Source organism: Ambystoma mexicanum, chromosome 6q (genome assembly GCF_040938575.1).
Source record: "Ambystoma mexicanum isolate Mex_15411 chromosome 6q, UKY_AmexF1_1, whole genome shotgun sequence".
Taxonomy (NCBI): domain Eukaryota; kingdom Metazoa; phylum Chordata; class Amphibia; order Caudata; family Ambystomatidae; genus Ambystoma; species Ambystoma mexicanum.
In genome coordinates this window covers 349,319,009-349,332,727 of record NC_090937.1, presented here as the reverse complement: position 1 = coordinate 349,332,727, position 13,719 = coordinate 349,319,009, and the positions used below count along the sequence as shown (strand labels likewise).

At 48.1% G+C, this 13,719-nt stretch overlaps 1 protein-coding gene across 2 annotated transcripts in view; it reads left to right on the top strand.

The window, feature by feature from the left end:
* SLC44A1 (solute carrier family 44 member 1) overlaps positions 1-13,719 on the top strand; it is an 889,643-nt gene that overhangs the window by 833,823 nt on the left and 42,101 nt on the right. For both annotated transcript variants that reach the window (XM_069630839.1, XM_069630838.1), the window contains exons 12-13: positions 1,721-1,804; positions 10,481-10,618. In XM_069630839.1, the coding sequence (XP_069486940.1) occupies positions 1,721-1,804; positions 10,481-10,618 (222 nt within the window). The remainder of the gene's footprint in view (positions 1-1,720; positions 1,805-10,480; positions 10,619-13,719) is intronic.

Here is a 13,719-nt window from a genome sequence, read left to right as displayed (position 1 = left end):
AATCTCAACACTTCCCATATTACCAGGTCCGCCACTGGATCATGGCTCCCCCTAATCGGGCAGCTGCTATCGGGACCCTCACCCCTTTTGAAAAATTTCTAATATCAAACCCGATGGATAAACGTTTAATCTCGCAAATGTACAGGTTCCTTGTGGACGCTCCCCTGCCTAAACAGCTGCCATTCCAAATCAGATGGGAGAACACATTAGATGGTTGGACATCGCCCGCCTGGCATCGTCAATTCAGATTAGGGAATTCTGGTTGAAGCTTATGTATCAATGGCACTACACCCCAGAGAGGCTACACAGGTTGAACTCCAATATCTCTGATCAGTGCTGGAGTGGGTGTGGGGCTGTTTGGGGGGGGGGGGCACCTGCCCGGTGATACAGACCTTCTTGGAAGAAGTCAACAAGATCATAAGGGATATCTATGGCATGGAGTCGGACAGGGCAGACTGGATAACCCTACTGGGGGTGGCAGGCCCGGATAATAAAATGTGGCCAAAACACAAAAGGAAGGCCTTTTACATTCGGCTCAGCTGGTTATTGCTCAGAAATGGAAGTCGTCGGATCCCCCAGGGTTAGCAGACTGGTTGTATAAACTCTGGAATGTTGTAGCCTTGGGATGGGTTACCTACACCATTCAGGGGAACCAAGCCAAGTTCTCGCTGGAGTGGACCCCAATGCTGGACATTTTGCAGGGGGACTATTTAGTACAATACTGCCCGCACAATTTGCATCTTCTGGACATCTCGTAATCCTTTCTGCCTTTTTCTGTGGGACAGGTGGAACTGTGTGTGTGCGCCTGGAGAGCAGGGGCGGTGGGGGTTGCTGTTATATCTTCCATGCAAAACCTAATAAAAATACGTTTGAAAAAAGCCTTTGTACATTAAGGATTTGTTTATAAAATGGCAATGAATGTGCCAGCTACTAAATGGGTATGTAAACACTAGTTTCCTGCCTAAGATTGCTGCAGTGAGAATCCTGTAATGGCATAGACCAGGGTGGAGAAATTAAGGGGGCCGAGTATAATCACTCTGGTACAACCCTCCAGTGGGTATTTATTTAAGGATATTTGGGAGAGGTAACTGCAGGTCTGAGGCCGGTAACACCTGCCATCCAATTCCTGGCTGTCAGAAGATGATGAGAAAACAAGTCTGATGCTTTAAACGGGATCTGTTGGGCACGTGCTCAACACTGTCCAGTTCATTGGACGGGAGGCTAAGAGGTCCGACCCAGCACTAGGAATACACTGGCAAACCACCCAAACACTATTGAAAATGTAGTTGAAACAGAGGCGTCCGGGCAGACATGAGCACCAAGCACAGCTGATAAACAATGCCTAGAAAATAATGAAGACTCTTATGGGAACAAGAAATAAAGAAGACTTATGCAAGAGTTCGATAATCCAAAGCATTTTAATCAGTCTGGCCAATCTGAGTCCGAGTGTGTTGCCAGTTGAGACATTGATGTTCTAAATAAATAATTAAATAAATCATGTGCCCTTAGGCAAGTAAATCACAAGTGCTACATAGAATGCTGGAAACAAATGTATAGTTTTAACTAGATAATAGTGTAACAGGATGGGAAGCTCATAGAAATAGTGTTGGGAAGCCTCTGTGATGATGCTCAGTGGTAGCCTCTTTCCCACCGACTCTCCCAAATTTGTGTGTTTTTTTAATTATTGCATTTTGATGAATCTTGCATTTATTTCCTTCAGGAAAATGCGTGTGCCCGCTGCATGCTGAAATCGTGCATCTGCTGCCTGTGGTGCCTTGAGAAGTGCCTAAATTATTTAAATCAGGTAAGAGAGACTGCAAGACTGTGTTAATTGTATGTTGCAGTTTTTTTTTTTTTTGTTACACTGCCTTTTGTGAAATCGTGTCGAATTCTTCCAGTGCTTCTGTAAAAATTGAAAGTCTTTCATTTTATAATGGACTGGCAGAAGGTCAGAGGAGCAAGCACAGCAGAGGTTGGTAAAATTCTCTTCCATCTGGAGACAGTTAATCTGATTTTTATCTCCAACTCGTTATTCCATCGACCTTGTTTGGTATGCTATAAACCAGGATCAATGTTTGGCTTACAACCCGTGCTAAGAAAAAATCAAACCCAAGAGTCTAAACCTTGCCTTCGTCCCATATGCTTTTTATTGCTACAAAATGCTCATCCTGTTCTCTCGTAAGGTGAATATTGGGTAAAGGTCTGGACCCCTAAAACACTCTATGCATGTAAGGTCACATTTTCTTCTCGTAGACTTCCATGGGTAATCAGAATGAAACTCGTGCAACACCAATACGAAGTAAAGTGTACAGAGAATTGTGCAGTTTATCATAATGTTGTCCTGAAAATTGAAAGTGTCCATGCACTGAAAAGCCTTAGCTGTCTTGTCAGTTGACAAAAGAAAAGTTTCACAGTGCAAAGAATGGAGTGTGGATTACCACTTTGTACACTGTGGTAAACGCATGAAAACTGGTGCTAGAGCATGGTGTGTCATAGATCGTAGGAGAAGATCTGTTGCATCTTGAGTGAATGTAGACATGGGTGAGTGTGAGAACGATGTCAGGAATTGGATGAAGCACAGAAAATTTGCCATGCCAGTAGCTTGAGTTGTGTCAGTTGATACTATAAGCAATGAATGGTTGTTTGGTAAATGTGAGCCTCTTATCGCAAATGATACCAGATTCCTGATGGGTAGCTAAGAATGCTGGGAAAATAAACTGGCATCTGATTTTACCTGCTCCATCCTGGTCCGTGCAGCCTAAATACAATAATATAATTTCTGTGAAATTGGTACTACTTTCTTGATATGCAAGAATATAAAACGGACTTGTGTAGGGTTTTTAAACTGGCAGTAAATGGAGCAGCTGCTTGAGGGCTAAGGTCCCTCAGCCCCTGGAAAAACCTGATACCGCCAAAGATGTTTTTTTACTTTTTGTTTTATAGTTTGCCTGAATCTGTGACGATGACTGGGGAATCCACCCTTCTGCGGAATGGTTGGCCAGAAGCAGATGAGGCAAAAAGACTGGGGACACCCCCATAGTAAGGAAGAACCAGCTAAACTGATTAGAGGGGGGCTAAGAGACGGACCCTGTTCCTATCCCAACCAATACCAATTAGAGGGCCAGTCTAAAGAGGACTATGTCATAACAATGGATCTGCTTGCAAAATCCATGGAGTTGAAACTTTCAATGAGTGAAGTTAAGCAAGACTTTATGGAAGTAAGGCAGAGATCGGACATATTTGAAGATGGTGTCGAAAGCTGAAGATATGTTGGCTATACTGGAAAAGAAGGTTGAGTATTTAACTGTTCAGCTCCACCTGGCCAAAAAAGGATTGCTGATCAGGGGAAATTACTCCAGCAGAGATGAGGGTGCAGAAGGACAGTAGGTCGGATGAGGATAAGGGTTAGGTCGGAGGGAAGACGGGAAATCAAGATAACATATGGAGATGTTAAGAGGTGAAATTAGGAGCAGATGTGAAAGTCAACGGAACCAAAGTGGACCAGGCCAGGACAGAAGTGGGGTGGTGGTGGGAAGAGCTTGGCATAACGCTGAGGAAAGGAGAAAGACAGGCAAAGGAATAATGAGACAGAGTAGAAGGAGGGGCAAAAAGTACTCCGGAAGAGGAGCAGCCCAAGAGTGGCACCACTAAGATCTGGCTAGGTGAGTCAACCATCTGAGAAGACTGAGTGGTGATTAAGCAGGCCCATGAAAGGCCTTAAAGCCAACACAGCTTTGGGAGCTGGAGCCGGAAACCTGACCAATATGCAGACAACCCAAGGCACTAAAGGTTTTGGGGCCAGTTACTTCAGCAAGTGAGAGAGAATTTCACACCATCCCTGGTGCAGCGAAAGAGCTGTATGAAGCTTCTGAAAGCCAAGGAAAAGTGTGGGGGTACTATAACCCCAAAGGACCACAAGTGACTTTTTCAACCACCAGGTGGGCATAATCACTGAGAAGGGGAAGGACTGAGAACCACGGTTCTAATAAAGCCACCCCATGCTCCCATTCAACCTAGTACCCTACTTTGTGATGGTGTGAATTATCCACTTTAATTCGTTCCCTTGGCTACGAGTTGTCTATTGAACCCTGGCATTTTAAAAGAAATGTTGAAAATTGTTAAAGGTGCACAATTAGCAATTTTAATGGTCATGCACAAACTATTGATCACATAAAAAAAAATGTATATATGTTTTTTAAACCACATTGTAGAAGTTGAGGCCTTTCTAATGAAGGGCTGTAAGAAAGTTACATCCAATAAGATCTCAGAATTTCCTGTGAAATAGGTCATTTTGAAATATTGGTTCTTCCCTGTTAAGCTTTAATTCGAGAAACTTTGCAAAAGACATGTCGTTGCACATGCCTTGGTAAGATGTGTACATTTTCCATGTTTGCAACATTCCAAGGCATGCAGAATTTCTGAAATTGGAAGCGGTTATAAAAAGTGTTTATTTACTTTTGCTTTCAAAATCAAATTTCTAATGGTTTCCTTGCTGCCACTGTTTCCCCATCTTTGATTTCTATAGCCCAGCGCTGCTGTTCTCCAAAAACATATCCACGGCACGTGTCTGTGTCGAGTCCATCCAATGGCTCTGCGCGCCCTGTGCCGGAAATGTCGGGGCCAGTATAAGTAGCGGTCCTGCGCCCCATGACCTCAGTTCCTCTTTTCCGCACACTCTGTTTATCGGGAATGTGCTCGTCAAGCTTTTCTAGTGATTCGACACGCCGACTCCATCGAAGGCCTCCGGGTTCAAGCCATGCACAGACTGCAGTGGGCAGATGCCGGTGTCCGATCTGCATCGTATTTGCCTGTATTGTCTGGGCGAAGACCACAACACCCAGGACTGCAGGCTGTGTCATTCGATGCACCCAAAGGCCCTTAGAGAGTGGATGGCAAAATTATTCATCTTCATTCACAAGGCAAAGGTTCTTTGGTCTCGGTCGAGTATCGTTGCTCCGAAGATGGAGCGCATCTGCGCATGGAGAGGGAGAAGAAACGCTGTAAGAGGTCACGCTGTCCGATTGAGTCCTCTCAATGGCACACTTTTTCCTCTTCGAACAAAGAGCCACTGTTATAAGGGTTCTTCGGAGCGGTTGGCACAGGTACCCTTTCCAACCCAATATTCCACGAAGGAGGAATGGAAAAGATTTCGCCTGAAGTTGCTGGACATCTTTGTCCAGGCACTGGCGGCACTGGCGGCCCTGGCACCGGTAGTGCATACAGGGGCACCACTGGCTTTGGCACCAATGGGTCCCACTGCATATTCTGCCCTTCGGCAGTGTACCGTCAGGAGACCACTACCACATGCCTGTGGGCTCAGGCCCGGTCCATTCGGTGAGCGAGGTTGTTTGGTGTCCTCTTCATCGACACTGTGGACTCCACAGCAGTACGTCCCATTTTCCAGAGACACTTATGTCGAAAATGTATGACATTTATGTCGAGAATGGTGACCAGGTACCATTTGGTTTCGAACCCATGGGTCCTAGGGAAGAGAGACTTCCTGGAGGAACTCTATAGGAGTGACGACATGCTGGACCTGGCAGCTGACCTGGAGGGGCCCAGCGGTCTGGACACCTCCCCAGAGTTGGACATTTTTGCCAACACGAGGTAAACATCAGGCCGCTTTTTAACGCCTGATGGCAAAGGTGGCCGATGCTCTGATTCTTTCGGCACCATCCAAGTTCAGAGTGCAGTACAAACTCTAAAACATTCCTGACGATGGAGCACCAAACCTCAGTGACTGACTCTAGCACCAGTGGGGGAAGGCTATCCTTTTTCAGCAGGGAGTGGTCAGAGACCACGTCAGATACCTGGGCCCTACAGGTCATCAATCAGGGGTATTGCCTTCCTTTTCTCCAATGTCGTAACATCTACTCCGTAAATGCACTCTCTCAAAGTCACAGGTTCTGCCATCCCAGTCCCTCCGATTCATCCGCGCAGTCTTGGACACTCACCTGGGTAGGGCTTTCCAGACCGAGGAACAAGTGGCAAACATTTTAGATGGTCAATATCCTTCAGTCTCAGATATAAATCCGGGCCTCGAAGCCTTCCTGCACCATCTGGGCTTCATGGCCTCCTGCATCCTAGTGGTGCCAGAGGCAAGGCTGCGCATGAGACCGCTTCAGTGACTTCTCCGTTGCCAATGGTCACAGTTCCAGGGCCGCATATCCCACCTTCTGGAGGTCTCGAGTCAGGTGGCTCAGGATCTAACATGGTGGGCAGGGAGAGTCGACTTGCTGAAAGGCGCATTGTTTTGGCAACCATGGCCCCAGGTGATGGTCACGGATGCATCTGAGGGTTGAGGTGCTCACTTGTCAGATCTTAAGGTGTGTGGACTTTGGTCTCCTGCAGAGTCTCGGGAAGACATCAGTTTGCTGTTGCTGAGAGAGATCAGACTGTCCCTCGTTGCTTTCCTCCCCTCTGTAAAAAGACTCAGTGGCCATGCACTACCTCAACAAACAAGGTGGCGTGGGGTCCTTGCCTGTTTACACCAAAGCCATGAGACTGGTTCTGGGATCTGGAGAAAAGCAACTCGCTGACAGAGGCTCATTTGGCTGGATTGGAAACCGTCACAGCGGATGCATTGAGCGGATGCATTGAGCAGACAGAACTCGGCCTCCCACGAGTGGTAGCTCGGCCAGGAACTTTTGGAGATCTTCTCTCTTTGGGGTACTCCTCAAGTGGACCTCTTTGTTTCCAGTGTCCACTGGAAGTGCAATTTGTTCTGCTCCAGGGAGTATTTACCGCCTTGATGCGTTCCCACTGATCCTCGTCGTCCCGTTGTTTCCTCAGGAGACTACGTCTGTTCAAAACCACGCTGAACCTGATCTCCCCAGACTGGGCCCGGAGAAACGTGGTATCCGGAGTTGCTGGGCATGTCCATCTTCCCTCCCTTGCACCTTCCAAGGAAAGAGACTTGCTCCCCCAGTCCGAGGGACTGGTCCTACATCCGAACCTCAGCAACCTGAACCTTCGTTCAGGCTGAGAACCAAGGAGTGGGACTTGTCAGATGAGGTCCTTGACGTGCACCTTTCAGCTCGGAGGCCTTGCAGGTGGCGTACATGTTTGATTTGGTGCGAGAGAGGGACCTGGAGCATTTATCCTGTGTTCTGTCCCCTGTGTTGGATTTTCTGCTTTGCTTGGCCCAAGCAGGCCTGCAGATCAATACTGTGAAGGGTCACCTCACTACTATTTCTGTGTTCGAGGTCTCCAGAACAAGGATTGTTTTTCACAATCACCACTGTTATGCTGTTCTTGCAGAGTTTCTGTGACCAGTCTCCTCCCCACCAGTTTGTGGTTCCAGCGTGGGATTTTAATCTGGTTATAACATTTCTTATGGGCGGTCCGTTTCAGCCCCTGTTCTATTAGATTGCTCACACTTAAGGTGATTTTCTTAAGTGCCATCACTTCTGCGAGACAGGTGAGTGAGCTCCAAGCTGTGTGTTTTACTTCCCTATTTGTTCTTTCCAAAAAGAAGGTGCCTTTTGCGAGTAAGGACCTCCTTTCTGCCAAAGGTGGTCTTGTATTTCCATCTCTCTCAGAAGATCCATCTTCCTGTGTTCTTCCCTCCACCTCACCCTTACAAGGCAGAGGAACGATTTAATCGACTGGAACCGGTATGGGACCTTAAGTTCTACATGTCTCGTGCTAGAGTCTAGGAAGGATGTCTGGCTTTTTGTTGGTTACGCTGGTGTTTGTGCTGGCAGGTCTGTGACCTTACAGACCCTGCCCAGGTGGATCATTTCAGAATCTCAGAATGCTGCGATCTGGCTGGGAAGGATGTGCCTGAGGATCTCGGGGCTCATTCTACCAGAGGAGTGGCTACCACCTCTGCTCTGCAGAGGTGTGGGGTCCTGTCCTGGACATTTGCTAGGCGGCAACATGGGTGTCGCTGCACACGTTAGCTAATATTACTACATGGATTCCCTTGTGGGCCAGGATGCCTATTTCGGTAGGGCAGTCGTTTTAGCTGGTGTCCTTACTTTCCTCCCTCCTCCAGATTATGTACTGCTTTGGGAGTCTTATCGTAGGAAGGTAGCCATTAGAAGAACAAATTACCTCTCAGTAATGTTCTTTCTGATGAATGTTCCTGCCACGGATTCCTCATCACCCTCCGTATCTGCCTACCTCTCGCGGGAAGCTAGTACACCATCAGTTCTACAGTCCCTCAGTGTCAGAGCACTCGGAAAAAGGGTGGAACTGAGGTCATGGAGCACAGCACAGCAACTTCTACTGGCTCGATGTTATTTCCGGTGCCAGGAACGTAAAAGCATCAGACGGACCCAACATAGAGCAGCGCGGCGCCCACTGGCGGCAAAAAGGTTTTCGGAAAATAGCTGCATTGGGATATGAATATCATAGATGAGCAATCCGTGGCAGGAACATCTATCAGAAAGAATATTGCAGAGAGGTAAGTAATTTGTTAATCTTCGATATGCATATTACGTTTTTTATACTGTGCCAGCTCATCACCGTAGTAGTCTCAAAGCATGTAAATCTTTTCCGAGTTAAGGTGCATTAAGTCCGGCCCAGGGACAGTAGGACCTTATTCTGCTTTGGATGCATTAATCAGAAAATGGTGTGGTATAATAAGAGATGTGTTGAAGTAAGATCTGGTGTGGATGTGTTAATCTCTCATGCACACATGTTTATGCAACACTTGTGATCCAAACGTGTGCCGTGCCAATATGTATTCATTGAGCGGTGTTTAATCTTATCCTCACTGGTGTCATGAATACATGCCGAGATACCTCAGTGCTCTCTGCTTTAAATCATGGTTTGTTTTTTGCAAGTAACTTCCTAAACTATAAATATATTCTACCTTTCCCTTCAGTGTTTGATTTCTGGATTGTGTTTTATTTACTTGACACAATTTTATGAAACACCAGGGTATTTCAGTCCTTCCCCTTCGGTATGTATATGTTTAGTCCATATACATTGCAAAAGTATTTTAGGTGAGAAGGTTTTAATTGGGCATTATCAAATCATCCAAGTATGTGTACCTTTTAGTTCACACATGCTCTATTTAACAAGTATTTAATCATAACATGACAACAATGTGAAATTGTTCTCTATTTCAAACTCATTTTACATTTTTACATTTAACAGGGCATGGTTGGCAGTGCCAACGTTTTCCAAATCTAAGCCAATCTAGGCACAAATTGGTCAGTTGTGGGCACATGCAGGACTCTATTGCCTGTTTATTTCTGCAGTCAAGAGTGTATGCTTGGCACTCTGTTCTTAGAGTATCACTAAGCCATACAACAAATGGGTAGATATAGCATCAGTCTAGGAATGTGACAAAATTACTCTAAAGAATAAAATGGCCTACATTTGTGAATCAGTTTGTCATGTTTTGAAGCATGTTAGCACCATTTTGGTTAATTTTGGTGGCAAATGGTGCTTTGTCAGTCAGTAACATTGTGACCATCTTCAGACCACAAAACTGGTCCCTGATGGTTTGTTGGGTTTGTACTTCAGTTGTTATCCTTTGTTAGGATCTGTGTTTGGCTATAGTGGTTTGTGTCACGTAGTAAAGTAAAAATTGCATCAAATGTCCTCATTGTAGGCACTTTCATAAATGTTAGGTGCTCTTTTGGGCATTACAACCATTTAAATTAACAGAATGGTGCCTTTTGTTAGCCCACTTACAATTACAAGACTGTATATTTTGCTTGTATTGTATTTTGTGGACATGGGGCATGCGTTTCCCACATCACAGTGAAAAACACCAGAAAGTTCTTTTAAAATCTTTCCATGTTAGTTTATTAGAATTTAGAGAAAACTGCAGATATTAACACATTACCCAAAGAATTGAGGAACAATTGAGGTACAAAAGGAGGCATAGATTGCAGACTATGTGAATAGAGGAGGAAAGATTTCAGCTGAGGTTGGAAGATGGCTAGCATGGGGCAGAACACCTGGCAGTGGAAGGGAGTGTGGGCTCACAGAGAAGAGAAGCAAAGGCTGCATTAAGCACAAGGGGGAGAAACGGATGGGAGAAATTATAGCAAAGTATTAAAAGTGTGAGCAGGCAAGCAAAGAGATGCAAGAAAAGACAAATGGAGAGGAGCAAGACTATGGAGACAATTGGGTACAATGATTAATTAGCAATATTAGTATCCAAGTCGAAAAAGAAAGCCATCAAAGAGGCAATGGAAAGTGAAAAGATGATTGAAGCTAGAGTGGAGTGAAGAAAGCATAAGCGGTTAGAAATTCGGAGTAAGAATACAAGTATTTCTGGTCTGTAAATTTAGAAAGGAGAAAGTTGTTCGCATTTTGTCAAGTTTATAGCAGCATGTGTGGGCAAGTGCAGAAAAGTGCTGGGAACAATTACAGTGGGGGCAGGGGGGTCAAATATCACACTAAGGTTGTAAGCAAAGATGAGCAAACGGGATCAAGGTGAAAAAAATAGAGGGAGTAAGTCATAATAAGTGGGCAGGAGAGTTTGTCTAATGAGGCTCTGCTTGTTTACCCTCAGAATGCATATACAGCTACTGCTATCAACAGCACCAACTTCTGCACATCTGCTAAGGATGCCTTCATCATTCTGGTGGAGAATGTGTTGCGTGTGGCTACCATCAACACGATAGGCGATTTTGTTCTATTTCTGGGAAAGGTAAGCAGGAAATGGTTGTGGCTGAATGGTTGCCCTTTATAGGTACTTTGGGGGTGTTGAATATTGGCACTATGTGACTCGCGTAATGCTTTGACAAGTTCTTAATACAAAATGTGGATGCTCTGTTTTTTTAATGTATATATATTTGTCATTTACAGCTCAAATACTAACATTTAAACCATTTATGTGGTTTCATTAGAGCATAGTTGACTGCAGTATTGCTTATAGGCTCCAGACCTACACTACACCAGCACAAAACAGTGACATAAACACAATAGCCATTCGAGGGGATTGGGTCCTCCGACGTATTCCATATCTATGACAGTAATCACCACAGCTGTGCTGCTTCGGAAACTTTTTCGGCGTCTGCGTCCTGCGTCGATGACGTCGATGCGCCGCCGTCGAGGACCTCCTCCGACGTCCGACGTCATCCGATGTGATAAGTAGGACGCACGACGCCAGTAGCCTCAGTTCCGTTTTTTCCGCGAACGTGTTGCTTCGTGTTTCTCGGTTCTAGCCTCGACTCTTTGGAGTTCTGTTCTTTCTGGTTCTTCGAGCCTGTTCGTTTGTGAATATTCCTTCGCAGCGATGTCTTCCACTTCGTCTTCAACCCCGCGTCCGGGCTTCAAGAAGTGCGGGGTGTGTGGGTCCAAGATGTCGGTGACTGACTCGCACGACGCCTGCCTCTGGTGCCTCGGGGAGGCCCACGACACGGATGACTGTGTCGACTGCCTGTCGCTCACTTCCAAGGCCTTACGCGAACGTAAGAAGAAATTGTCGGTAGGTCGGGTGTCCAAGCCCCGGAAGTCGAAGTCGGCGGGGCTTTCGACGGATGATTCGAGGGGTGACTCTCCGCGTCATCGTCTGAGGTCTCGTCGGTCTTCTTCTAGGAGTCGGTCTCGCCACTCCTCTGCCTCTTCGAGGCGTTCTCGGAAGCGCCGTCACCGGTCGCCTTCCAGGTCCTCTTCCGAGGACTCTGCCCGGCACGTCGGTTATCCCACCAGCCGTGCGACGCCGGAGGAATGGGCTTCCTTCGGGAAGAAAATGTTGGCGATTCTTGAGTCGCAGGGTACTCAACCGTCCGCGCCCCCGAGTGGGGTCGGCCGTGTGAGGTCGAGAGACGCCGCTCGCAAGAGTGGTCGGCACGAGTCACGGGAGAGGTCCCGTTCGGACAAGGAGGCTCGTTCTCGCCGTACCCGTTGCAGGTCCCGGTCCTCGACGCGATCGAGACCGTGTGCACCTGTGATGTCTTCGAGGAAGACATCGACGTCTGAGGCGTCGAGGGCGTCGACAGGCTTTCTCGAGGCTCCGGCTCCGAGGAAGTCGTCGAAGCCGTCGACGTTCAGGTCGTCGAGGGACACGCTCGGGGCTCCGGCTTCGAGGGCTGTGTCGACGCCGCCGATATTGGAGGCGCTGCATCTGACGTCGACGCCGATTTCCTCGACGTCGACGCCGATCCTCTCGGCGCCGTTGCCGGTTTTCTCGACGGCGGCGCCGATTCGCTCGACGACATCGACGCCTTTCGTGTCGGAGGTGCCCCGTGTCTCGGGTGTACCCCCTAGGAAGGCTCTGGCTAAGAGCAGGCACTCTCAGGTGCCTTTCCACCACTTGGATTATATTTCGGAGGCGGATGAGGATTCGGTTGGCCTGGTTCCTGGTCAGGTGCCGGATGACATTGTCTCGGGCCATAGTCAATTTGACGAATTGAGGCAGTCGCTGCATGATGCTAGTGGTCTGGACACCTCTCCGGAGGTGGAATTTGGTCGGCCTGAGCCTGGCTCCCATGCCGATTCCTCATACCGGCGCCTTATGGCTAGGGTGTCTGAGTATCTGGGATGGTCTGCTCCCCCAGGGGAGTTTGTGCAGGATGATCTGACGGACATCCTTGATGTTGGTCCCCCATCTGACCCGGTTCTGCCATTCCATATGGCTTTACAGCGTAGGGTGGCGGCGGCTTGGACTGCTCCGGAGAGTCTCCCGGCAGTGGGCAGATCCTTGTCGCGGAAATACCGTCCAGCCAGTGGCGACCCCTGCTACTTGACCAGGCACCCCACTCCGGAAAGTTTGGTGGTGCAGGCGGCCACGGCCCCGGCAAAGCAGGCGTCGTACCCTACCATCCCTCCTGATAGGGACGACAAACGTTTTGATGGCTGGGCGAAGAAGGTGTTTTCTTCTGGTGGTATGGCGCTTCAGGCGGCCAACTCCATTTGTGCCTTGTCACGTTTCACGCACACTCTGTGGAACTGTGTTGCGTTAGCGGCTGAACATATTCCCGAAGGGGACGAACGGGATGGTTTCCTTGCTTTGGTCCAGGATGGTAAGGATGCCATGTGTGAGTCCGTTCAGTCGGGTTTGGACTTAGCTGAATGCGTCAGTAGGTCCATGGCGGCGATCACCGTGATACGCAGGTTTGCGTGGTTGCGGAAGTCGGGGTTTGCTCCTGATGTGCAGTCCCGGCTCCTCAACATGCCCTTTGATGGTGAACATCTTTTTGGCAGCAAGGCTGACGAGAGCCTTGAGAGGTTGCAGACCTCAAAAGCTGCAGCGAAGTCGTTGGGCGCTGCAGTTCGCCAACCTCCGCCTTTTCGTCCTAGGGGACAGCAGTGGAGGGGTGGCTCCTTTCGCTATTACTCGTCCTTTGGTAGAGCGAGAGGAGCTGGCAGTCAAAGGGGCCAACGCAGGGGTACCAGAGGTGGACGACAGGGTACCCGTGGTGCCAAGGCCGCTCGGGCAGTTGCCTCTTTGCCCTCAGGTAACGCCGCAGCCGCTCCTACTCAGTCATGAGGCCTTGTCCCATGGTTCGCCGGTTGGGGGAAGGCTGGCGCAGCATCTTGTAGAGTGGCGTGCCATTACTTCGGATGTGTGGGTTCTGGAGATCATAACCCACGGCTACTGTCTTCCCTTTCGGCACAGGCCTCGCGACAATCCACCGGGGAACCTCTCTTTGAAGTGTCCGGATCCGCTCCTTGCGCAGGAAATTCAAGCCCTGCTGGAGAAAGGCGCCATAGAACTGGTGCCTGTAGCGGTGAGGAACAAGGGATGGTATTCCCCTTATTTTTTGATTTCCAAGAAAGACGGGGGATTGAGACCCATCATGGACT